The sequence below is a fragment of the Heloderma suspectum genome, chromosome 1 (genome assembly GCF_057233095.1).
Source record: "Heloderma suspectum isolate Gila_16-S chromosome 1, 16-S_ref, whole genome shotgun sequence".
In the NCBI taxonomy this organism is placed as follows: domain Eukaryota; kingdom Metazoa; phylum Chordata; class Lepidosauria; order Squamata; family Helodermatidae; genus Heloderma; species Heloderma suspectum.
The window spans coordinates 177,411,695-177,438,925 of NC_139458.1; the positions used below are offsets into that span (position 1 = coordinate 177,411,695).

Consider the following 27,231-nt stretch of genomic DNA (forward strand, 5'->3'; position numbering starts at 1 on the left):
TGGTCCATAAAATATGTGGGCTTTGATAGAAACCTACTCTGTGGGGAGAGGAATAGAGACTTTTCTTGCAAGCTGCAGACAATTTCGCAGCTCACAGAGATCCACCTGTCAGGAACTGGATCACAGTTTGGCTTCAGTAGCACAAGTCACTACTTGTGCTGCTGCAGTTTAGGTCAGTCCACAGAATCAGTGCCAGGTTTTGGGGAGGGGGTGGCTTGGGCAAGACACCCTTTCCTTCTTGCCACTACTGCCCATTTGTTTGCCCTCATTCTCTGGACCCAATCCGCTTGGCCATCCAGGAGAGGGTTGAGTAAAGGCTGCTTCTCTGTCTTGCTTCTGTTATGGTTCACTCATTCAAGGAGGTCAGGTGAGCAGCCAGCAACAGGAAAGGAGGAGGAACAGCAGGGCTGTGGGGCTCCAGGGGTTAAGAGGAAAGCTCCCTATTGAGGAATGGGCATTGACAGATGCCCGACAATGACTGGGATCATACAACATGCTAACCCATACTCAGTGGTTGAGTGTGGATTGTTGCTAACAGTGGGTTAACATGTTGTCTGAACCCAGGACATTTTCCACAGGGTGGCTTGCTAACCATACAGTGCGGCTTATTTTTCTCAGATAAGCCACCTTGAGAACCCATGGCTCATTGTTGGGTTGTTCAGGATGGTTAACAAGCCACACTGAACCACTGAAAGTTGTTGTGTGAACAGCCCCAATGCCTACCACTGATGCTGGCCCTGACAGGATCAGGCTGCCTGATGCCATATGTCCTGACCATGTGCTCAGACTCCTATCTCATGATTTGTAATCACTGGGATTCTATCTTACATTTTTATTAATACTGTTTGACTAGAATTTGCTCCTTGGTGCCCCCCCCCCTCCGCTGAATACATCACTAACATGACATGTTATGGCAAGTTACAGGAGCAAGTGCCAATCCTCTAGTCTCATATACACTTGTTCTGATTACGCCTGTTGTGTCAATGCTATTTATCTCTGTTGCTGTAGATGTTCAGATCTTCTTGTCCACAATGACCTTCCCACCACCAGCATTATTATGTGTTTTGTTGACGAAGTGTGGTCCACCCTCCTGCGCTCTGTTCACAGTGTCCTCAACCGCTCGCCCCCTCAATTTGTGAAAGAGATTATTTTGGTGGATGACTTTAGCACAAAAGGTAGGCCAGTGTTTTCTCTTCAAATGGGTTTTGGAATTGACACGCATTCTGTTTCTCAGGCAGTTTGTTCCAAAAAGATGTTTATTGTTGTTATTATCATGGTACAAATGTTGCTGCAGTATTCTGGTCAATTTCTCCCTGAAATCTCAGAAAAGGTTTGCTACCACTTGAAATGGCAGTGGAACTCCAAAAGTTGTGGGTAGCCATGGGGCGGGGGGCGGGGATGTACCAATCTACTTTTGTACCAGTCTTCTGTCCTGTAGAATGCTACATTATTCTATAGGACAGAAGTGGCTGATGTCTGTCCTGCTGGAGTTCAGCCACCACTTAAAGCAGCAGCAAACCCTTCCTTCTGTTCAAGGGAGAACATAAGGAACCCCTTTGCAACCTCATAGCATAAAAGCAAGCCCCCTCCCCTGAAAATGTTTGAATTCCCCACACACTCCTGAAAGTGGCAGGAAATGCCCCTGCCCCTTCTTGCACGGCGCAAGTTATACTGCAAAGCTGGAGGAAGATTTTCAGCTCAGCTCTAGTTTCATCAGGTGGGCTTCTGTTTATGGTCTACTTCAAAAAGAGGAAGAAGCTCAAGTGGCTGAATTTCCCTGCGGATGATAACGTGTCCGGCCAGCTTGACAGAAGCTGATGTTTCGCTGTCTCACTGTGGATGCCGTTTTAGAGGTGACTGACTGACTTTTTTCAGATTGCAAAAATGTTGTGAAGGAAGGATTATTAAAAGAAAGAAAAGGTGTATAAATACAGAGAAGTGTGTGTGTGCATATAGGTAGGCATTTTGCGGGGGGAGATGTGCATGCATGCGTGTGTGTGTGTGTGTACTTTACTGGAGACAATTCACAGAAAGCAGTCAGCCAGCGCTGATAATAATCCACAGTGCCTGTCTCCTGTCATAGCCATCAGAAGAAAGCTGTGGCTCAGTGGCAGAGCACTTGCTTTGCATGCAGAAGGTCTCACGTTCAGTCCCCAGCTTCTCCAGGTAGGGATGGAAAAACCCCTGCCTGAAACCTTGGGAAGCCGCTGCCAGTCAGTATCAACAATATTTATTCATTCATTTCATTTCATTTCTATACCGTCCAATAGCCAAAGCTCTCTGGGCAGTTCACAATATTACTGAGCTAGACTGACCAATGGTGTGACTCAGTGTAAGGCAGCTTCCTATGTTCCTATGTAAGACAACCGGCTACCATTGTCCAGTAGTCTAAACACGCAGCAGACACAGTAGCTGAGGACTGCTGGCAGTAATGCAGCTAAGGGCGCAACCCTGTGCATGTTTCGACAGAAAAAAGTCCTACAACTCCCAGCATTCCCCAGCCAGTCATACTGGCCAGGGAATGGTGGGAGTTGTAGGACTTGTCCCTGTCGAAACATGCACAGGATTGCTCTCTACGTCATTTTAGACCTCGAATTAAGGGTCTTATGGAACCCTCCCCTTTAGATGGCACTTTAGACTGACATTTCTCATCCTACCTACCCCTTTACAACTGTGTCTACATTCCTGATATGTTTGAGGGGGAAAACTCTTTGCAATCCTGATTTTTAAAAGAAAGACTTTCAGCATCTGCAATTTTGCATTTTAAACTCACTTAAATCATAGCATGACTACAGGAATAAAATGGACTTTGCGTCTGTTGCCCTGATGCTAAACACATCTACTTGGGAAGAAGGACCATTTTGTTGTAGAAAAGAATAGTCTGTATTAAAGTAAAAGTAATTAAATAATTAATAAGCATCTGTTACTATGTACATGCCTGGCTGGCTAGCCCCTAACTATAAAAAGTAGAAAAGAAAAAAAGAAGAAAGGAAGCCCAGGAGCTGATGCTGGGCCTGTTTGCCACTGCCCACATCACCTATTGCCCTCTCCGCGGTCATTTGGGATCCCTCTGGGCTGCCAGGTCTTAGAATTCAGCTCCAAGGTCCAACCCTAGCTGCACCATTGATAAGTGATTCCTCTTCTTCCCTCATTGGTAGATTTTGAAATAGTCACAATCCGCAGTCTATCCACTTGCTTCTCCTCTGTTCTGATTTAGCATACCTTAAGGACAAATTAGACAAGTACATGGCACAATTCCCCAAAGTCCATATCCTCCATCTCAAAGAAAGACATGGTTTAATACGAGCGAGACTGGCTGGAGCAGAGATTGCTAAAGGTAAGCAGAGTTGTGTCTTAATGTCAAAGTGGGGTTGGCTGAAAAGTACAGAAGTCACTGGGAGCAATCTGGTGGAAATTTGGATCATCTAACTTGCTTTGGCAGTGTTAGTTAAGTGGAATTTAGCCTGCAATCCTAAATACACCTACCTAGGAATAGGCCCCATTGAAGTCAGTGGGGCTTACATCTGAGTATACATGTGTAGGATCATGCTGCACAACACATTTAACATTCAGTCGACTGCACCCAGTCTGTACAACAGCCTTCCGCAACCTGGCGTCCTCCAGATGTTTTGAACATGGTTTTTAAGGTGGCTTTTAATGTTTTAATATGTTTTTATTTATCTGTGATTTGTGTCTTCTGAAGTTTTTGTAAACTGCCTTGATTGGTTTTTCCAGAAAGGTAGTATAGAAACGTTTTAAATAAATTAATCAATTAATAAACTACAACTCCCAGCATTCCTGACCATTGCCCATGCAGACTCGGGCTGATGGGAATTGAAGTCCAAAACATCTGGGAGGGCACCAGTTTGGGGAAGGCTGTTCTACACTCAACCAGTGATACAGATTCAGCAGCATATTAATACAATGGCTGCACTAAATATTTTCCTGTTCTGATTTTTGGTCCAAAATAGTGGTTTGAGACATGTGGCAGAATTGTTTCCCAAGAACCCCTTTAATCATGTGACTTCTTATCATTTCATCTTTCTGTGGTATCCATCGCCATTCTTTCCTTCTCGTTTCTACTCCTTTCATGTTCCTGGATCAATCATATACACAGTCCCAGTTTATTGGAAATCACATAGTGAATGGGATAATGTCAACAACAGCAATGAAGCCGCTGAGATCTGGCAATATGATGATACCAGAGGAAACAAACAAAATCAATTGAGAATAGGGATCTGTGAATCAGCAAAATTCGAGCTCGCTGAAGTTTTCCGAATTCCATTTTAAAGCTCATTTCGACTTGAATTTGGATCAGATTGCAAGCTTTTTCTTTTCTTTTTGTGCATATTTCCATGCATATTTTTCCAAATGTATGCATCAATTGTGCACATCTTTGAAATGTACTCATTCTTCTCCCATTGATTAAAGCGTATTTGTGCACATTTTTCAAAAGTACTTGTTTTTTCATGCGTATTTTTTAAATACACATGCTGTCAAACACATTTTTTGAATCACATTGCAAGCTCGGAAATGTACAGACTTCAACCATGGATTGTGTCCAAGTCCATATTTGGTCTGAAAGGTGCAAACTGGGTAAATCAAACAAATTGAAACAAATTTTATACATCCCTAGTTGAGAATGAAGAGAGCGTTTCTTGAATCAATCACAGGATGATTTTAGCCGTTTTAGAGATCATGAGGTTCTTATATTACACAAGCAATAAGATTTGGCTGTATAAATATATCACTGAGGCTAAACACGGTCACTTTGGAGAGAGCCCACATAAAGTAAATGAAGAAGATAATATTTTCACAGGCATTGCCAAAAACCATTAAAAGGAGGAGGAGCCTTCTGACACTGTCAAAAATGTCATTGAAAAATGGTGGGATATTTCAGCTTGGCCCTAGTGAACACCTTCCTGCATCCCGCCTTCTTTCTCCATCCTCCCCCACTCCTCCCTCCATCTCATTTCCTTTAGAGGATGTATCTGCATCCAGTTAGTAACTGACCTTCACATTAGGGGAGTTCAGAGACAGACAACCCCCCTCACGTATTAAAAGCACACATGAAAGGGCTGTGGGCCTGCACACTAGCCCTGCCCCACTACTGTGCACACCAGCCATGCCCCCCACTGGCATTGTGTTGAGTCACCACAGGAAGTAGCCCTACGTGCATACCAACATCCTCCAGGGGAGGGGGATCCTGGCCAATCACGATCCTCCGTCATACGAAGGAACTCTACGCAAGTCCACCAGTATGGATATAGCACTCCTTCTCACTGTCGCCAAATGTGCAGCCACTGAGGTGTGTCCAGGAGGACACCAGCAGGGTCTAGGGCCAACCCATGCAGCTCCACAGTGCCTCCACACGTGCTTTTGACACCACCTGGTTTTGGTTTTGCTTATTTCCCCTGGTCAACAGCAAAGAAGACAGAAAAGTTTATTTTTGTATGAAAGCTACAAAAGTAGAAGAGCAAAACTTTGTCAGGGAAATACCTTGCACTACGCCAACCATTCACAGCACAATCCTATTTACGTGCAGTCACCCACCAGTAGATATATCTCTTTATTGTCCCTTTATCAATGTGAATAAAGCTTAGGGATGTCAGAGAAATCCGCTGCGGATTCAAATGAGGCCGGATTCTTTGGAATCCGGCCTCAGGAATCCTCAGCTGATCGGGACCACTTGCCTCCACTCCAGGAGCACTGGAGGCGGAACGGCACTAGGCTGCTTCTCGCCAGCCAGAGCTGTTCGCCTCCTCCCTGCCGATCACCATGTCTTTTTTTTTTTTTAATGGCCATCGGCAGGATATGCCCATAGACTTATACACAAAATAGAGCCATGAATCTTGCGGATAAGCCCATGGGCACATAGACTTAGATGCAAGATTCACAGCTCTAGTTGCGCCTAAGTCTATGGACACATCCTGCTGATCAGCTTTTTTTTTTTTTTTTAAGACATGGTGATCAGTAGGGAGGAGGCGAACGGATCTGGCCAGCAGGGGGGAAGGTAAGCGGCCCCCAAGCCGGTTCCCCCCCCCCAGAATCCTCACAGAGCGGAGCCGCTTCAGTGGATTCCGGGGGGGAGGAATGGATCCCCCCATGGATTCTCCACCGGAACAGACAGTGGGGAATCCGTACACCCCTAATAAAGCTGAAGCTGAATCCTGGCAAGACAGAAACTCTGTGGATTGGTGGTTCCCAAGTCCAGGAATTGGGTAAGCGAGCTGTCCTGGATGGGGTTGTGCTCCCCCTGAAGGAGCAGATGTATAGCTTGGGAGTACTCCTAGATCCGTCACTGGAGCCCCGGTGGACTTTGTAGCCTGGAGTACTTGGGGCCAGTTTCAGCTGATCCACCAGCTACAGCCTTTCCTGGACAGGGATAACCTAGCCACGGTATTACACATGCTGGTAACTTCCCTATTAAACTACTGCAATGCACTTTGGTGGGGCTGCCCTTGAAGACAACTCAGAAGTTGAAGCTAGTGCAAAATGCAACAGCTAGACTGTTGACTGGAACATCACGTAAAGATCACATAACACTGGTCTTAAAGGAATTGCACTGGCTGCCAATGCACCTCCAGTCAGAATTCAAGGTTTTGGTGATGACACTTACAAGCCCTAAGCAGCTTAGGACCTCTATATTTGAGGGAGCGCCTCTCCCTATATATGCCTGCCTGAGGATTGAGATCTGTTGGAGGAGCCCTCCTCTGCGTCCCACCAGTGTGAGACATACACTATGGTGGGACATGAGAGAAGGCTTTTTTTGTTGTGGAATGCCCTCCCCTTGGAGGCCCGATTGGCGCAAACACTGGTTTCATTTCAATTCCAAATTGAGGGCTAATTGGATTCCCTGAGTTTGCACACTGTTTTAACTGTTTTATTGTTTAAGATTTAAAATAAGTATTAGCTAGCTTAATGATTTAATATGTTTTTAGCTATTTAAATTATTTATTGTTTTACAATAAATTGTATAAATTTAAACTGTATAAATTGATTTTATCCGTACGCTGCCCTGAGATCCTAATGATATAGGGTAGGACACAAATGTTTTAAATAAATCAATAAAAATATTGTATTGCTATGTCGGTCTGTTGCAGTGTTTGAAAAATATATTAATAAAATGGAAAACGGCACTGCAGTGTTTTCCAACTCAGCTAATTCTTACTGTCATGTGTATGATTGATGGCTTGAAATAGCTGTCACAATTCAACTGCTATAGAGAGTTTTTTGATTACATGAATGGGGTCCCGATCTATGAAGGTATTCTTATCACTTGGTGTAAATGTCGGGAACGCTAACATTTAAGCTGGCCTGGGAGGGTTATATAAATTTTTGGTGAGTTGTCAAAAAGGGCGACTCCCCCCCCCCCCCCCAGTGCAGTTAATAATTAGCATTTCCATAGCACTTCTTGGTATGAAAAGTATTTCTCAATTCTGAGCTTCTTTAACCATAAAAAACAGCACTGTGAATTAGTTAAGCTGAGAAACTATAACTTGGACGCTGTTTCCCATGAGCGTACTGGCTATGTATGGATTTTTATCCTAGATCTCTCACCACAATAGGACACAGGTAGAATTCTACTGCTGTTGTCATCCCCCTGCCCCCACCCAGCAACATTCTCACAAGAGGCCATCAAGCAAGATTTTCAGAGTTGTTCCATTTCCCCTGTTGTAATGGAAATAATTAGTTTTTACTTTCTTCTTTAGGTGACGTACTGACCTTTTTAGATTCTCATGTGGAATGCAATATAGGGTGGCTGGAGCCACTACTGGACAGAATCCATTTAAACAGAAAGAAAGTGGCTTGTCCTGTGATTGAAGTAATCAGTGACAAAGACATGAGGTGATTTTGATCCCTTCCATATTTGCCCTGATCCTACCGTGGTGATTTTGGCACAGAAAGAGAGTTCTGCGTAGCCCTCTTCAAACGTCATGCCTGAACAGGGTACATCAGCATGTGTAAGGGCATGGGGTCACACTGACCCCAGCACTCAATGTGATCAAACACATCAGCCCCGTCTGCACAGCCCCCAGTCTTTCTATGTTGAGGAGGGAAGGTCTGAAAGGAAATTCTGTATACAATCGCTTGAATGAGTGTAAAAGCCACCACGCGACTGGGGACCCTGCTAAAGCGATGGAGTCTGTTACCCACCCAAAAATCTATCATCCAGTTTATAGCCACCCTTTTCTAACGTGGCCTCTTCTTCAGAAATTAATTCCTGCTATGACTTTCTTTCTTTAGCTACATGACCGTGGACAGCTTTCAACGTGGTATTTTTACATGGCCAATGAATTTTGGGTGGAAGCCAATTCCTCCAGATGTCATTGAGAAAAAGAAGATTAAGGAAACAGATATAATTAGGTAAGTATATGAAGTTAAGCTATTGTTGTACAGAATTGCTTCTTAAGCACTAAACCCTCAGAAAGGGAGAAGGACATATATTACTCAGGTTTACAAAGCATATGTAATATTTATATCATGTGAAAACCTGTTCTTTCTTGGGTGCAAACTAGCATCATATTAAACACAGCAACTATAGCTATCGGGATCCTAATATAATAGAAGATGTTCCCTTAAAGCAGCCTTCCCCAGCTTGGTGCCCTCTAGATATTTTGGCCTACAGCTCCCACCACTCCAGATCATTGGCCATGCTAGCTAGGGATGATGGGAGTTGAAGTCCAAAACATCTGGAGGGCACTAGGCTGGGCAATATGCTATACTTTACTTTATTCATACTTTAAAGAAGTATGCTATTCATACTTCTTTAAAGTATGAATAGCATAAATAGAGACCAATTTATACGACCTTTAAGAACTACTGTATGTTCAAGGTGTAGGGTTAGATACCTTGAACATACAGTAGTTCATATTTCGCTAGAGGCAACTGCTCCCAGCCTGTATATTTCTCATGTTTTGAACTGGCAACACAACCGATCCTCACCATATTTCTGACTTCCTCAATATACAGCAACTTGCTTTGTTGTTGTTCATTCGTTAAGTCGTGTCCGACTCTTCGTGACCCCATGGACCACAGTACGCCAGGTCTCCCTGTCCTCCGCTCTCTCCCGGAGCATGCTCAAGTTCATATTCATTGCATCGGTGATGCTATCTAGCCATCTCATCCACTGCCGTCCCCTTCTCCTTTTGCCTTCAATCTTTCCCAGCATCAGGGTCTTTTCCAGGGAGTTTTCTCTTCGCATTAGGTGACCAAAATATTTCATCTTCAGCTTCAGTATCTGTCCTTCCAATGAGCAGTCAGGGTTGATTTCCTTTAGGATGGACTGATTTGACCTTCTTGCAGTCCAGGGGACTCATAAGAGTCTTCTTCAGCTCCACAGTTCGAAGGCATCAATTCTTCGACGCTCAGCCTTCCTTATAGTCCAGCTCTCACAGCCATACGTTGCTACAGGGAAAACCATCGCTTTGATTAGACGGACCTTTGTCGGCAAGGTGATGTCTCTGCTTCTTACTATGCTGTCTAGGTTTGCCATAGCTTTCCTCCCAAGGAGCAAGCGTCTTTTAATTTCATGGCTACAGTCACCGTCTGTGGTGATCTTGGAGCCCAAGGAAATAAAATCTGTCACTGCTTCCATTTCTTCCCCTTCTATATGCCAGGAAGTGATGGGGCCAAATGCCATGATCTTCGTTTTTGTAATGTTGAGTTTCAAACCAGCTTTTGCACTCTCCACTTTCACCCTCAACAAGAGGCTCTTGAGATCCTCTTCGCTTTCTGCCATTAGGGTGGTATCATCTGCGTATCTGAGGTTGTTGATCATTCTCCCGGCAGTCTTAATTCCGACCTGTGATTCATCCAACCCGGCGTTTCTCATTATGTACTCTGCATAAAAGTTAAATAAGCAGGGTGACAATATGCAGCCTTGTCGTACTCCTTTCCCAGTTTGGAACCAATCGGTTGTTCCATGTCCAGTTCTTACTGTTGCTTCTTGTCCCTTGTACAGGTTTCTCAGGAGACAGGTAAGGTGGTCTGGTACTCCCATCTCTTTAAGAATTTGCCACAGTTTGTTGTGATCCACACAATCACAGGCTTTAGTGTAGTCAATGAAGCAGAAATAGGCATTTTTCTGGAATTCTCTTGCTTTCTCCATGATGCAGCGAATGTTGGCGATTTGATCTCTAGTTCCTCTGCTACTTCGAAACCCAGCTTGTACTTCCAGTAGTTCTCGGTTCACATACTGCTGAAGCCTAGCTTGTAGGATTTTGAGCATAACCTTACTGGCATGTGAAATGAGCGCAATTGTACGGTAGTTTGAACAGCACTTTAACAGCATAATCTTTTAGGATTTTAAATAGCTCCGCTGGAATACTGTCATCTCCGCTAGCTTTGTTGTTATTAATGTTTCCTAAGGCCCACTTGACTTCACTCTCGAGGATATCCGGCTCAAGTTCAGTGACCGCACTATCATGGCTATCAGGGACATTCAGATCTTTCCTGTATAGTTCTTCTGTGTATTCTTTCCACCTCTTCTTAATCTCATCTGCTTCTGTTAGGTCCCTGCCTTCTTTGTCCTTTATCATGCCCGTCTTTGCACAAAACGTTCCCTTGAGATCTCCAATTTTCTTGAAGAGATCTCTAGTCTTTCCCATTCTATTGTTTTCTTCGATTTCTTTGCATTGTTCATTTAAGAAGGCCATCTGGTCTCTCCTTGCTGTTCTCTGGAACTCTGCGTTCAGTTGGATATATCTTCCCCTTTCTCCCTTGCTTTTCGCTTCCCTTCTTTCCTCAGCTACTTGTAAAGCCTCATCAGACAGCCACTTGGCTTTCTTGCATTTCTTTTTCTTTGGGATGGTGCCTCCTGAACAATGTTAAGGACCTCCGTCAATAGTTCTTCAGGCACTCTGTCTACCAGGTCTAATCCCTTAAATCTATTCCTCACTTCCACTGTATATTCATATGATTTAGGTCATACCTGAATGATTTAGTGGTTTTCCCTACGTTCTTCAATTTAAGCCGAAATTTTGCAAGAAGCAGCTCATGATCTGAGCCACAGTCAGCTCCAGGTCTTGTTTTTACTGACTGTATGGAGCTTCTCCATCTTTGACTGCAAAGTACATAATCAATCTGATTTCAATATTGACCATTTAAAAAACATATCTTTACCCATGAGTGAGTGTGCTGCCCAGTTTGTTTGTTAATTGTGATATTGTGAGAATTGGTTTTAATGTTTTTATAAAAGTTCTATATAAATATGTTAGCAATTACTATGCATTTTAAGCTATATCACAATATATTTCAATTATTTTAATCTCCCTGTAAACCACTTAGAGATATTCTTTAAATATGGTAAGCAGTATATAAATCTATTAAATATTAATAACATGATTATATTTCACAGTTTATAATAGCGGAAGAGTCCGCTGCTGTGGGTGTGGGGGGTGGGCAGGGCACAGTATAATCTGATTCATCTTGGCTGTTTGTAAAGGGACATCAATATAAGAACATGGAATGTTGTTACATTCAAGGTATTTTGGGTAGGAGCTCTATAATATAAACATCTATAATTAATCAAAATGCACAGTGTACTTGCCTAATTTCTGGTTCAATTATTAGGTGTCCTGTGATGGCAGGTGGGTTATTTTCTATCGATAAGAAATATTTTTTTGAACTTGGAACGTATGATCCTGGCCTTGATGTTTGGGGAGGTGAAAACATGGAGCTTTCATTCAAGGTATCTTGTATCCCTACAACAGTATGTTTACTTATTTTTGCCCTCTTGTTTGACACCTTAATGATCAGCAAGTTACTGGTCATAATCCAGCAGCTGTGAAGCAGATGCAGAGTCCTACATATGTAGTTGCTTCCCATTCTCTTCAGTAGAGATAAATGGTCAGAAATAACTACATCAGAGCAAGCAGCATATTGTATCTGTGATAATTATATATATATATAATTTTAAAAATATTTTTATAGTTATAAAATATGTTAACATTTTAGACTTGCGGTCCATTGTAAAATGTATGTCTTTAACAAAGTATAGCATTTATGCAAAATAATTTCCCAAACTCCCCCATCAACCCAGAAGGGAAGTATTACATGGTTACAGACCACAGAATGGCACACCTCAAGTTCAAATATCACATGTAACTATGATTAAAGAACCTTTACCATGTGTTCATGTGTTTAAAGATTAAAGAACCTTTACCATGTGTTCATGTGTTGTCTGAATTGACAAACCATGGACTGCAATTCTGTGGCAGACTGGAATCAGAAAGTGTGGTTTAAAATGGGTTTCTGAACCAGCATTTGTGCTAACTATGGTTAGTGTGAGGTCTGAATTGATAGACTATAGTTACAGCCATTGTTCTGCTTCTGGGGGTTCTGCAATAAGAAATTGGAATGCTAAAAAGATGGAAAATGAAAGCAGAAAAACAGCTTTAAACCAAGAGCTGGCTGTATATTTTGGAGCTCCGATCATGGTCCTAAACCATTGTTACTCTAAACCATAGGTTGGCATGGTCTTTGAACTGCGTTGATGTGGCATGGAATCTCCTCACACAATTATCAGTTGCAAATTATGCTAAACTGTACCTAACCAGATGCATTCTAAGCTGTATTACATAACAGAATACATTTGCCGGTAGTTACATCCAATGTTACCCTGCCTCTTTTTACAAGGTTTGGATGTGCGGAGGGGAAATTGAAATCATCCCGTGTTCCAGAGTGGGCCACATTTTCAGGAATGATAATCCCTATTCCTTCCCTAAAGACCGCCTCACCACAGTGGAGCAGAATTTGGCCCGTGTTGCAGAGGTCTGGCTGGATGAATACAAAGATCTGTTTTATGGACATGGTTACCACCTTATCCAAAAAAACCTGGATGTTGGAAACTTGACTCAACAGAAGGAATTGAGGAAGCAGCTTCAGTGCAAAAGCTTCAAGTGGTATCTGGAGAATGTCTACCCCGATTTGGAGGCTCCCCTTGTTAAAGCTAGTGGACTGGTATGTACGTTTTACCAACGCCAATATCCCCCTTGCACTTATATCAACTGTGTCCCTTCATCATCTAAACTTAATTTAGTTTCTGACAGTGTATTATGGAACCTTCTCCCATCATTATTAGTAGCAAATTATGCTAAACCGTACTATCTGGATGTGATAGCATCGATGTCATCTGTGTCGAATTTTGCCCAGTGCTTCCTAAGTGAAGTTCTAAAGAGATGAGATCATGTGTACCTGCTATACAATTAGGGATTGGGGAGAAATTTGTTTGGTTTGCATTTGTAGTTCACACTTTCCAAGCAATACACAAAACAAAACTCAGTTATCTTTTAAAATTTTCACTTCTCCAAATTTTGCAATGGTGCACTTCAATTAAATAAAAAAAGCACACAAAATGAATATATTAGGGGAAAGTGGTCACAAAAATGCACTTAAGGAGAAATCCTATGGCTGGTAGACAGTGTTTGCAGGGCCATAGATTGTTCAGGGTCCCCCCTCCAAGGTCGGAGACAGTGCTCTGACCTTGGAAGGGTGAGTCAGAGATCCCATCCCCCTCTTCCTCCCTCTCGCAACAAGTACAGAAACAACTGTACCAGCTGGCCTCCAACGTTGGGAACTCAATCTCAAAGAAGGGGGAAAGGGGGCATTTCAGTGGGTGGAGAAGGGAGGAGGTTAGACAGACCAGGATATGAGCTATCCTGAGCCTCTGATGGCTTCCTTCCCCCCACCCCAAAATGCCTTCACTAAATGGGCACAAAAGCGTATCTAGCAAAAAATGAAGTGGTGGGGGGAGACAGGGAGGTTAAGATCAAGTCTGCCGCACCTCCTGCCCTGCATAGGGTGATCGTAAGCCTGTGCATTCAGGGGCTTACAATCATCAAGGGCGCAATCAGCTGTAAGGATTGCACCCTTAGTGAAAATAATGTTTTTAAAAGTTAGGAAAATTGCTTGCCAAAAAGTGTATATTAAGCAAAGTTGCATACAAAAATGTATGGATTAGGAGAAATACACAGAATAATGTATACAAATTTTCATGTAAACTTAAACAAAAAAATTCAAATTTGGGATGAACTGAATTTAGGATTGAAAAAATGAGAAATGGAGAGAAAACGAAATAGGAAGATTTGTCCATCCATATGTACTATACAATCTTGTCCTTGCTATGTGTGGATGAGGTTTCCATCGTGGTGTCCGTGGGTACCAATGCATGGACACCATCCAGATGTTTATTTTATTTCTTAAGATTTTCCAAAATTATTTTTCTTAACTAGGACACAGGTATGGTGCAAAGTGAAGTGCTGCTTTCTAGTGTCCAACCATATTTAGGTTGAAAAGAATAGTTCCGTTTTTGGAACTCAGATCCCACCCTCTGCCTTGTAATTAGGTTCAGTTACTTTTCTTTTAGTCTGATCAGCTTGTACTGTGGGAAATTAGTGTTTTGTGACTGGCCATGGCAGCCATTTTATAAGGGGGAAGCCCTTGTATTTATGGCTGCCATTTGTGAGAGCACTCACAACTCCCTCTCAAAGCTCCAGATGTGCCCACCCACTTGAAAAGATTGGGGACCCCCAGTTTATGGTAATCTGGAGGCTTTAGTATGGCCTCCAATGTACACAGTGCACTGAACCACCACTTGAGGGAAAAATCCAGAGTAATAAAAATCATTGTGCGTTGTAATTTTTTTCCCTCACGTTGGTGGTCAGGACCTTAGGCTCCACTGCCTCTGTGCTGGCACAGAACAGATCATGAAAAGAGTCTGCAGGGTTTGCCCTTAGCTGCTCCTATGAAAGCACCTGAATTGTGGCAAGGTGGAGAAAGGGTGGTGATGGAATCAGGCTGACTCTGGGCACTGGGTGGCTGCTAATTGGACAGGAGCTGCCCCTCCGGTCTTCTTTGCTTGAGGCCTTCCTCTTTCATCCAGTGGGCAAGGAGAAATGGACCGCACTGGTTGAGCAGGAGGTAAGAAGAAAACGGGAAATGAATATTTGGGGGTAAAATTATTGAAGGTGTCTCTGCGGGAAATTAATGTTGTGGTGTCTTGGTGGGAAGTTTGGGGGTAAATTAATTGAAGGCAAACAAATTTGAGGGGATCTACATGGGATCTGAATGATTCAGGGGAAATTGGTGGAGGGGGGGTTGGTTTGGGGAGGCCTGAGTGCTAAATTAATGTTGGGGTATTGGGGCTGCTCAGGGGGCAACTGGTGCAATTTGCCCTGAGCCCCCACAAAGCAACCCACTCACCCCACCTTGCCCTGCCATTGGCCCTGCCCTGGCCCTGGCCCTGCCACGTTGTTCAGCTGGGTCCCAAACATGCATATGTCCTTGTAGGGGGCAGCAGAAACATCATACTTGCCCCATAAATTGTCTGGGTGGCCCAGGGAATGGATCTGTATGGGATTTGGATATCTGGAGCCGAAGTGACTTCTTGAAAAATAGTGATTATCACTGCTATATAGTATATAGAAACTATGTTCCATACCATTGCCTCTTAAATAATGATGCCCTGCTAAAAGAGCAGGTATTTTTGATATTTGCTCATGTTAACAAAGCTTCCGCTCTTCTCCTTACATTCTTAATTCTTTAATGACTTATTCAAAGTGCAGAGACCAACTTCCTTTAGGATATCGTATTTCCAGCTTGCAACCACTAGAGTGCACTAGAAATCCACTCTTTTTTTTCCTTTCTGAGTTTCTGGTCTGGAATAAAATCAGAATTCTTTGTATCTTCTTCTGAAACCAAAACTAACTTCTATAGAACACTGATAGGGTGTATCCTAATGAACCTTCAGGGCCCTCCCTCCAATTCTGCTGTTAATTTGACAACTGTAACAAGTAATAATGGCACAACATTTGCAGTGGGGTATCTTGGGAAGAGAAACTCATGGATACCCCACCCCAAATGCATTATGAATCAAGTGCAAGTCAGAATAAGTTCAGGCCTGATTCATTCATACTGGACATTCCCAACTCTGAGGTCTCCCTGCCACAACTTACCCCTTTCCCTTTCACCCCTAAACATACTTTTCAGGGGCTGTGGAAGCCATAGAGAGACCTCTTGGTGCAGGCTTCACTTGTAGCCCTCCAGATGTTGCTGAACTGTAACCACCAGCCCTAGCCAGCATAGCCAATGGGGAAGGATGATGGAAGTTGTAATCCAACAACATCTGGAGGGCCACAAATTGCCCACCCCTGTATTAGATGCAAAGAACCATGGGACATGCCATGTCATTTCATTCATTGCATTTCTATACCAGCCAGTAGCCAACGCTCTCTGGGCAGTTTACAAAGATTAAAAACCTTAAAAAATATGATATTGTGCATAATATATAGCTACAAACATATAAACAGACAGCACGCGCACAAACAATATCCCATGACCTGATTAAAAACCTATCATATGCTGCCAAAAGTAGAGGAAGGTCTTAACCTGGCTCCAAAAGGATAACAAGTAGGCCTCACTGGGGGATTCATTCCATAATTGGGGGACTGCCATCAAGAAAGCCCTCTCCCTTGTTGCCATCCTCCAAACCACCGTCAGAGGAGGCATCTGGAGAAGAGCCTTAGATGATGAGCATAGTGTACAGGTAGGTTCATGCTAGGAGAGGCATTCTGTCAGGCATTGTGGCCCTAAGCCGTGTAAGGCTTTATAGTTCAAAACCAGCACGTTCTATGGGACATCCGGATCCATGAGAACTACATTTTCCATTATTCCTGACACCTGGGACCCTGCTGTACATGCCTGCAACAGCATCCCAAGCATCAGGAGATGAGATTGCAGCAGCAACTACACCTAGCGGAAGCCCTGTCAAGAGGCCTTCCTATTGCAAAACTTCCCCATTGCCACTGCTGCTGCAGCCACCAAGTAGAGAAAGGGAAGTACACAGTGGCGAGACCTTCAAGCTCTGCTGGACTCCCTAGTCATTACAGGGAGCACAATGGGACTTTGGAATGTGCTCAGAGAAAAAAAGTTTTTCTTTTCTAATATTCCTGAAAAAGCCAATTTGGAATAATGCCAGGAGGAGTTTTCCCATCACTAGATAGGACAGAACTTAGGGATGAAACTTAAGACTCCAACTTAGGTAGTAAAGAATTAGAATGAGATTTGTCACTGGATATGTAACTGTCCTTCACTGAAGACTGTTACTTTTGAGGTGTGCACAATGTCCATTTTGTAAGGATTGCTTGTGTGGTTGTTTGTGTGGTTACATACTGGGCCACTAGATACCACTCATCCTGGCATGGAAAATACCCATGTAATTTCAGCTGTCCATGTGAACCAAAAGTTTCTATGTTGTTTCCATGTATTTATTTGTGTGATTAATAATGTAATAGCTTAAACATGAAACATGATGATGTTATTGATGCAACATGGGAGCCACAAATTGAGAACTATAAAATTTTAGAGTTGGACTACTCCAATGGGGCAGTAACTTTCCAGCAACAAAGCCTGGAAAAGAAGCATAGAAAGAAAGAAAGAAAGAAAGAAAGAAAGAAAGAAAGAAAGAAAGAAAGAAAGGAAGGAAGGAAGACTGACTGACTGACTGACTGACTGACTGACTTGATAGGTGATTTAGCACATGACTGGAAAAATGCAATATACAATCAGTCACTCATCTTCCAAATCCATTAGCAAACTGAGATCTAATGACAGCAGGAGGGCTTAGCCACTTATTTATATTTATTTTTTTGACCTTTGTGTTAACAAATTATAGCTCACTTCATTAATCCAGAAGAGTTTGTTTAAAACTCTGAATTAGTCTTGGTTAGGCAAGCTAATCTTAAGGTAGAAGATTGCTGTTATGATGAGTTGGGCAACCAAATTGACTGCATAAGGTCAGCTGTGAAGAATTGCTCTTCTACCTATCCCCTGCTTACATTTTTATATGGTGCAGCAGCAAAGAGAGATAACTCTTCCCCATTCCACCCCCAATCCAATCACAGCATTTGAAGCAGGAAAAGGAAAGTTTGCACTACCAAGGGTTAATTTTAGTGCTGTTGACAGACTCAAGAATATTAGTTGATTTATGTTGACTGATTAAATTTAAATTCATTTATGTATCACCTAAACTTCCTTAAAGGTACTTCTCCTTTAAGAGTGAGGCTACTAACAATTTAAGAGTGCAAACCTATGCTGTCTACTCAGAAATAAGCCCCAATCAGTTCAGTGAAACATACTCTTGGGTAAGGGTTTGCAGCCTTAATACAGCCTTAATGCAGCCTAGCAATGTGCCATCACATTGTTAGAAGAAAAGGCCATCTTTAACTCATCTTTTAATTTGCTGTTACCGTCACATGCCTGTCAAAATAGCCTCAAACTCTCAGCCCAAATACTTAAAATTAAACCCAGCCAATTAATCATCTAAATTTGGGGTGGGGAACCTGTGGCCCAAGGATCATGTGTGGCCCTCAACCTAACCTTGACCTAATTTCATGCAGCTCTCGGCATCACCTGGCTCTCCAGATGTTGCAGGACACTCATGCCCTCTGGATGTTCCTCTGGAAATCACTTCCTCTTCCACTGTGTGCGAGCACTAGTGATAGAGAGTTCGAGAAGGGATGAGGTGGTACAGAGAGAGAGAAAGCTGCAGACTCCACCTACTTTTGGTTCTGGCTCCACCCACAGTTAGCTCTGGCTCTGCCCACCATAGGATTTGGCATTCCTCACCATTCACAATGGACCCCAATTGATGTTTCCCATGGGTCGACAGCCCTTCATTGGAAAAAGGTTCCCCACCCATGATCTAAATCTTTTGTTGATTTATCTACCAATGAACACTTGCAGCCTTGGCTAAGACTGGCAATTGTACCTCTGTTGGGCTCTTATTTACGGGACTGGATATACTATTTTGATGCAACCAATCCCCGGAAGCACTTGTGCTAGTTGGTTCAATCGACAATAGCCAAATTGCCAAAGATTTTAGTGATTGTAGATTTTACATCAGATGCCCATCAATGGATACTATCAGTTAATATGCTTCAATTCATGAAATACCCATCAAGTGGTGGGAATATGTATGGAGTAGGTACAGTGATTATTGCTCGCCTCTGAATTCCCATAGTGGCTATTGCTCCCCTCTGAATGCCCGCTGTGGTTATTGATCACCTCTGAATGCCTACATTCATTCATGACCCTTGATTTCCAGGTCTGTTAAGCACGTCAGACTTTGCTCCTTTCCTTAGGATAAGGTGTGCTGGACTGTAGGCCTGAAAATAGGTGTGAGATCATAGTGTGGACTTGTGTCATGGTTACTTATGTCACAAGAGGAAGAACAGCGATATTCCCATATGCTTTTTCAGGGGGCGGAAAGGGGCAATGCAGGGAGGTGTAGACTTCCCGTGTATAGACTTGGATCAGATATTTTTGCTCCATTCACAGAATGGGCCCTTCTATGAGCACAGTTCTCCTTCTGTTCACTGAGTGAACATTTAGGTTCCCACCATTGTCTGTATCTCCCCTCACTTCAGCTTTCTGATGGTACCATTCTGGTCCTGGCAAAAGCAGCATAGGAGGAGAAGGCAAGTGAGCAGAGAGAGACTCATAGATGGGTAGACCAGCCATGCTGGTTTGGGTATGCTGGAAGTTGTAATCCAGCAAATCAGGAGGGCACCAGGTTGAGGAAGGCTGCTGTAGACATAATTTGACTTTGCATAGCTTGGGCAGAATCCAACAATGTCATTCTGCTAACGCAAATTATGTTGCGCTCGCGTAAGGCACACTAGCACAGTGCCGACAGGGTTAGCTTGTGCAATGGATTTTGGGAGGGAATCCCATCACGAAAGCTTACACTGTTGGTGTTGCACGAAAGGTTGCTTACACTAGCATAACATCATTTACATTAACGGAATAACACCATTGGATACTGTCCAAAGGTATTACAGTTCCATAATTATCTCTTATTGGGAAAACAGCCAATGCTAACCAGTGACCAAAAAATCTCATTGTTTCAAAATTTTCATTGCCACATCCTGTCTTCTGGACTTATATGTCTACTTAGAAACAACTTTTCTAAACTTTACCTTCAATTGCTTGTTTGTTTTAGATAATTAACATAGCGTTGGCTAAATGCATCACCGTGAATCAATCTAGTCTGACCTTTGAGACATGTGACATCAATAACAAGGTAAGACTGTAATTGGGTTTCCTTTGCATTTTTCATATTAGAAACCAAATATGATTGCTTTAGTGCTTGTTTTCAAATATCCATTTGGAAGACTAATAGTGGACACAATCCAGCCTGGCACACACTGGATAGGGTTCACTGCTATTGGGATACTGTGGAGGTGCAAGGAGGCCTTTTATGTATTTTTTTAACCCTTAAGGCAAAGGTTGTGGAGAGAGATTGCTGGTCCAGCATCCAGTGAAGTCACAAACCAGTGAGATTGGGCAGTGCTATGTGTGCAGCCTCTGCCGGCTGAACAACCTCACCCTCTCCATTACCTGCAGATTCCAAACAGCATGAAAGGACTCTCATCGCAATAGTCCACTGATGATGGTAGTCTGACACTAGCACTCTTCTGTGCATGGACCAGAGCCGCTATAGTTCTTGCACTCCCTTTACATTCAGATGCACTGGTAAAATATTTAACTTCATAAGGACTACAGCTTGTTTATACCAGAAATTGTTCAGGATGTCAATTAGCAGGGAAGAGTTAGCATTCTTTTGGTGTGTTTACATGTGGTCAGCGAAATAGTGATTAATATCCAGCAAATATATGATAGTAGCACTTTTAAATGAATGTCTTTACATTTTCTGCATGCAGATAATCCCTATATGTATCGCTGACTATTTGCTTTGTCTTCCAGATGGCAAGACCTATTTCAAAGCAATGGCAACATTTCATTATAACTTCTATAAATTACTATTGCACCATTTGGTTGATAGATATCTAGAGGCTTTTGCTTTTGTTTTTTTAAACTTCTGAATAGAGATCCCCCATTTCTGCAGGCTATAAAGAAAGGCTTCAGACAACTAGTTTTTAGGGAAAGACAAACATGATTTGCAAGAATGCTATAATTATATGCACGTGGGTAGATCTAATTACCCAGCTGTGGGTATTGTATCTTTTTCCATTTTAAGTGAGCAACAGCTTTCCACTAACCCACCAAGCCTAATGCAGCCCACCAGTATATATTGCTCCTGCCAGGTGTAATGTGCCCCTGTATTTCCAGTCCCAGGCAGGCAGTTAAAATGAGGACCTTGTCAGGTTCCTAGCGGCTCACCATACATTGGTGATGGGCTGCCTTTGGTTCCTTGGATCATAAGTACTGAAGCCGTGTCTCACCTGTAGCACTTCACATGGGTACGACCAGGAAAGGGAATTAGGTTATATGTAACAACCACGTTAGAGCAACAACTCTAGTAACCAACCAGCCCTTGAAAAGATTCTCTCAGAATGGTCCGGTGTGTATTCCAGAATCATAGAGAACAGCCTCACCCCTTCTGAGTGATTGCTAGGAGGTCTTGAGCTAGGGCGTATGGCTTAGAAAAATATGTCTGTTTTAATATACTTGCCAGCACTGGTTACTACAAGATAGAAGGGAAATCGACAAACATTGTGGATATTTTTTGGATTGATATAAAGCCATGATATTCGCTGAGCTTATAAAGAGCTACAGAAACTATTCTAGAGCCAGGCTTCATGGGGCTCATGGGCTAAGCCAGGGGTGGAGAACACGAGGCAGTATCCTATACTGCAGCTATGCCTCTGCTAGTTCAGTTGCACAAGTGGAACTGACCAGTAGTGCAACAGAAACTAGTGGTTCCTGACATAACCTCAGAAATTAGTGGAAATGCTCATTTCCAGTATGGGACCTGTTCCAAAAATGACCATTGTCATTTGTGGTTGTTTCTGGAACCGCTAATTCCTGTTGCACCAGCGACCTGTTCTGCTAGAACAGAGGCAGTATAGGATACTGCCCATGTGGCCCTCTAGATGTCAGACTGCAACTCCCATCAGCTCCAGCCAGCATGGCCAGTGGTGAGGGATAATGGGAGTTGTAGTCCAGCAACATCTGGAGGGCCACACATTCCCCACCCCGGTTTAAACAATGAGATGCCCTGATTCAAATTAGTAATTCCAAACAGACACCATGCTTGCGCCTAACACCTAAAAGCACTCTGCAATCCTGTGCACTCTTATGGGAGAGGAAGCCCCATTGAATTCAGTGCGGTTTATTTCTGAATAGAAAGGTAAAGGATTGCACTGTTGTTTGACTATATAGCATTTACCCTTTAAGAATGAAGGTGGGGGGAGAGGAAATTAACTGTGATAGCCAACTATCAAAGCTTAGTCTGTTACTAATTCTTTCCCATGTGCAGAACCAAAAGTTCAACTACACATGGCTGAGACTGATCCAGCATGGAGAATCCTGCGTGGCACCAATGGATGCTAAAGGGTCCCTGGGCCTGCACCCTTGCGATAAAAGAAACAATAGCCTGAAATGGTTGCATAAATCACTGGTAGCTTTTCATCCAGAACTCGTAAGTGCAGCATTTGCAAATGACTATTTCCCCTTCACTGTGGCTAAACTGGAAATAGTGCGAAACAAAGGGAGCCTTTTAGATCATTTCCATTTGTATGGCAATGACAGACATGCAGACACTCATCATTCAAGCAAAGAAAGGGCTTGTGCAAGCATTACTTTTAGCTATATTTTATGGGTAGAGGGTAAAGTCTGTAAATATTTATTCTTAAATTATTCCGCCCTTCTTCTAGAGAGCCCAGGGTGGTATACATGATTCTTACCCTACCCATTTTTCCCACACAACAGCCCTGTGAAGTAGGTTAGGCTGAGAGAGAATGACTATCCCAAGGTTACCTTGTCACCTTTATGGCTGAATGGCAATTTGAACCTGGACCTTCCTAGTCCAGCACTCTAACCACTCCACCACACTGGCTCTCAAGTACCTCCAGGCTGGAATCAGTGTAGACAAGGGTCACACTACTTTAGAAAAAGATGAGGACTGAGGGAGTAATTAGAGCTGTTTCCAGCAGGCATGGATCTTAAGCCCTCTAAATCCTATTTTTCTGGTGAGATGCACATGTGGGCCAATCAATTTATGGAACTTTCCCCAAATAGGTAAAATAAGCAGTACCTATTCTCCATCATTCTCAAGTGACAAAGAACTGAAAAGTGGCAATGATGTTTTATGGTCTTCCCATAATTCATAATTATGGTCTTCCCGTAATATTGTTAGCATGCACCACTATCCATTCATTTCACTGGGTTGTGAGGTTGTTTTTGTTCCTATTCTGGTTTATTTTTATGCTGGGTCCCTGCCTTAGGGCACCCATAGTGACATATAGCAATTATGGAACAAAAAATTCATTCAAAACAAGTTAACAAACAGTCAAAAGCTAAAAAGCAGCGATCAAGAACAGACCCAAATCAAATGCAGACACAGCTCAAATGCAAATAAGAGTTTAAATCAGAGGCAAACAGAAGAGGCCCATAGGGATTTTGAGAAACAATGTAATTATTAAAAGCCAAATGGAATAAAGTTAGTTTTGTTTCCTGGCGGAAAACAATGAAGGAGAAAGGAAGATGTACTTCTCAAGTGATGTCTTTGGGCAGCATTCAAAATTTGGATCCGTCCAGTAGGGATTGTAAGTCCACAGTCTGGGCTCATGGAAAGTGTTCCAGTTCAATCCCTGGGTCTCCAGTTAAACATCTCAAGGTAAAGGCATGAGACACTGGCATGAGAACCACTCCAGTCAAGATAGACAATACTGGGTTAGATGGATAGTTGGACTGATTTGGTATAGGGCAGCTCCTTATATCATAGAACAACTCCATTCATCCTCAGCCAGCATGGCCATTGAGAGTTGTAGTCCAACATGTATCAAGGGCACCAGGTTGGGAAACTCTGTCAAAGAGTTAGGTACGTTAAACTCATTGGTTGCAGTAAAGTTATTCATGCCTAACTCTGTGCTGGATTGTGGCCATGGGATTGAAAAGTTTTGGGGGGCACAACCCTATGCATGTTTCGACAGAAAAAGGTCCTGCAACTCCCAGCATACTGAGAGTTGTGGGACTTTTTTCTGTCTAACCATGTATAGGATTGGGCCCTTAAAGGCCCCGTTTTGTAAAACTTACTGATAACCAACCTCATTTCACTAGTGGTAGTGGTTTTCCCATTTAAGATCTAAACCATGCCTTGCCAAGCAGTGTGCGTTCAGTTTCTCAGAGAACTTTATCTTTCAGGACAGCTAGCCATACATCCCCTTCATGGATCACTGCCTTGTTGTGGCGAAGGGGCTTGCGTAACTCAGTGAAGCCATAAGCTATGCCGTGCAGGGCCACCCAAGACGGACAGGTCATGGCAGAGAGTTCTGACAAAATGTGGTCCACTGGAGAAGGAAATGGCAACCCACTCCAGTATTCTTGCCAAGAAAACCCCATGGAACGTATCACAAGGCTAAAAGAGATGACGCCGGAAGATGAGCCCCTCAGGTCGGAAGGTGTCCAATATGCTACTGGGGAAGAGCAGAGGGTATTTCCAAGTAGCACCAGAAAGAGTGAAGCGGCTGGGCCAAACCCGAAAGGACACTCAGCTGTGGATGTGTCTGGCGGTGAAAAGAAAATCCGATGCTGTAAAGAACAATATTGTTTAGGAACCTGGAATGTCAGATCAATGAATCAAGGTAAGCTGGAGGTGGTCAAACATGAGATGGCAAGATTGAACATCGACATCTTGGGAATCAGCGAACTCAAATGGACAGGCATGGGCGAATTTAATTCAGGTGACCATCATATCTACTATTGTGGGCAAGAATCCCTTAGAAGAAATGGAGTAGCATTCATAGTCAACAAAAGGGTGGGAAAAGCAGTACTGGGGTACAATCTTAAAAATGATAGAATGATCTCAGTACGAATCCAAGGCAAACCATTCAACATCACAGTCATTCAAGTCTATACCCCAACCACTGAGGCCGAAGAAGCTGAGGTTGATCGGTTCTATGAAGACCTACAACACCTTCTAGAACTAACACCAAAAAAAGATGTCCTCTTCATCATAGGGGATTGGAATGCTAAAGTAGGAAGTCAAGAAATCACCGGGATAACAGGCAGGCATGGCCTTGGTGTACAAAATGAAGCAGGACAAAAGCTAATAGAGTTTTGCCAAGAGAACATGCTGATCATAGCAAACACTCTTTTCCAACAGCACAAGAGGCGACTCTACACATGGACGTCACCAGATGGTCAATATCGAAATCAGATTGATTATGTCCTTTGCAGCCAAAGATGGAGAAGCTCCATACAGTCAGTAAAAACAAGACCTGGAGCTGACTGTGGCTCAGATCATGAGCTGCTTCTTGCAAAATTTCGGCTTAAATTGAAGAACGTAGGGAAAGCCACTAAACCTTTCAGGTATGACCTAAATCATATCCCTGATGAATATACAGTGGAGGTGAGGAATAGATTTCAGGGATTAGACCTGATAAACAGAGTGCCTGAGGAACTATGGACGGAGGTCCGTAACATTGTTCAGGAGGCAGCAACGAAATCCGTCCCAAAGAAAAAGAAATGCAAGAAAGCCAAGTGGCTGTCTGATGAGGCTTTACAAGTAGCTCACGAAAGAAGGGAAGCGAAAAGCAAAGGAGAAAGGGGAAGATATACCCAACTGAATGCAGAGTTCCAGAGAATAGCAAGAAGAGACAAGAAGGCCTTCTTAAATGAACAATGCAAAGAAATTGAGGAAAACAACAGAATGGGAAAGACTAGAGATCTCTTCAAGAAAATTGGAGATCTCAAGGGAACGTTTTGTGCAAAGACGGGCATGATAAAGGACAAAGAAGGCAGGGACCTCACAGAAGCAGATGAGATTAAGAAGAGGTGGAAAGAATACACAGAAGAACTATACAGGAAAGATCTGAATGTCCCTGATAGCCATGATAGCGCGGTCACTGAACTTGAGCCGGACATCCTCGAGAGTGAAGTCAAGTGGGCCTTAGGAAGCATTAGTAACAACAAAGCTAGCGGAGATGACAGTATTCCAGCCGAGCTATTTAAAATCCTAAAAGATGATGCTGTTAAAGTGCTGCATTCAATATGCCAACAAATCTGGAACACTCAACAGTGGCCACAATTCTGGAAAAGGTCAGTTTACATTCCAATTCCAAAGAAGGGCAACGCCAAAGAGTGTTCAAACTACCGCACAATTGCGCTCATTTCACATGCCAGCAAGGTGATGCTCAAAATCCTACAAGCTAGGCTTCAGCAGTATGCGAACCGAGAACTACCGGAAGTACAAGCTGGGTTTCGAAGAGGCAGAGGAACTAGAGATCAAATCGCCAACATTCGCTGCATCATGGAGAAAGCAAGAGAATTCCAGAAAAACGTCTATTTCTGCTTCATTGACTACGCCAAAGCCTTTGATTGTGTGGATCACAACAAACTGTGGCAAATTCTGAAAGTGATGGGAGTACCAGACCACCTTACCTGTCTCCTGAGAAACCTGTACGAGGGTCAAGAAGCAACAGTAAGAACCAGAGATGGAACAACCGAGTGGTTCAAAATTGGGAAAGGAGTACGACAAGGCTGCATATTGTCACCCTGCTTATTTAACTTATATGCAGAGTACATCATGAGAAATGCCGGGTTGGATGAATCAGAGGTCGGAATTAAGATTGCCGGGAGAATTATCAACAACCTCCGATATGCAGACGATACCACCCTAATGGCAGAAAGCGAAGAGGATCTCAAGAGCCTCTTGTTGAGGGTGAAAGAGGAGAGTGCAAAACTGGTTTGAAACTCAACATTAAAAAAATGTCATCTGGCCCTATCACTTCCTGGCATATAGAAGGGGAAGAAATGGAAGCAGTGACAGATTTTACTTTCTTGGGCTCCAAGATCACCGCAGACGGTGACTGTAGCCATGAAATAAAAAGACGCTTGCTCCTTGGGAGGAAAGCTATGGCAAACCTAGACAGCATAGTAAGAAGCAGAGACATCACCTTGCCGACAAAGGTCCGTCTAATCAAAGCTATGGTTTTCCCAGTAGTAATGTATGGCTGTGAGAGCTGGACTATAAGGAAGGCTGAGCGCCGAAGAATTGATGCTTTCGAACTGTGGTGCTGGAGAAGACTCTTACGAGTGCCCTGGACTGCAAGGAGGTCAAATCAGTCCATCCTAAAGGAAATCAACCCTGAGTGCTCATTGGAAGGACAGATAATGAAGCTGAAGCTCCAATATTTTGGCCACCTAATGCGAAGAGAAAACTCCCTGGAAAAGACCCTGATGCTGGGAAAGACTGAAGGCAAAAGG

General features: G+C 43.1%; 1 protein-coding gene across 1 annotated transcript in view; it reads left to right on the top strand.

Annotated features, from left to right (window-relative positions):
* The window catches only part of GALNT5 (polypeptide N-acetylgalactosaminyltransferase 5), a 56,661-nt gene that overhangs the window by 23,183 nt on the left and 6,247 nt on the right, over window positions 1-27,231 (top strand). Inside the window, exons 2-9 of the mRNA XM_084811121.1 lie at window positions 1,009-1,175; window positions 3,218-3,337; window positions 7,713-7,848; window positions 8,248-8,367; window positions 11,575-11,692; window positions 12,640-12,963; window positions 20,003-20,083; window positions 22,283-22,444. Coding sequence (XP_084667247.1) covers window positions 1,009-1,175; window positions 3,218-3,337; window positions 7,713-7,848; window positions 8,248-8,367; window positions 11,575-11,692; window positions 12,640-12,963; window positions 20,003-20,083; window positions 22,283-22,444 — 1,228 coding nt within the window. The remainder of the gene's footprint in view (window positions 1-1,008; window positions 1,176-3,217; window positions 3,338-7,712; window positions 7,849-8,247; window positions 8,368-11,574; window positions 11,693-12,639; window positions 12,964-20,002; window positions 20,084-22,282; window positions 22,445-27,231) is intronic.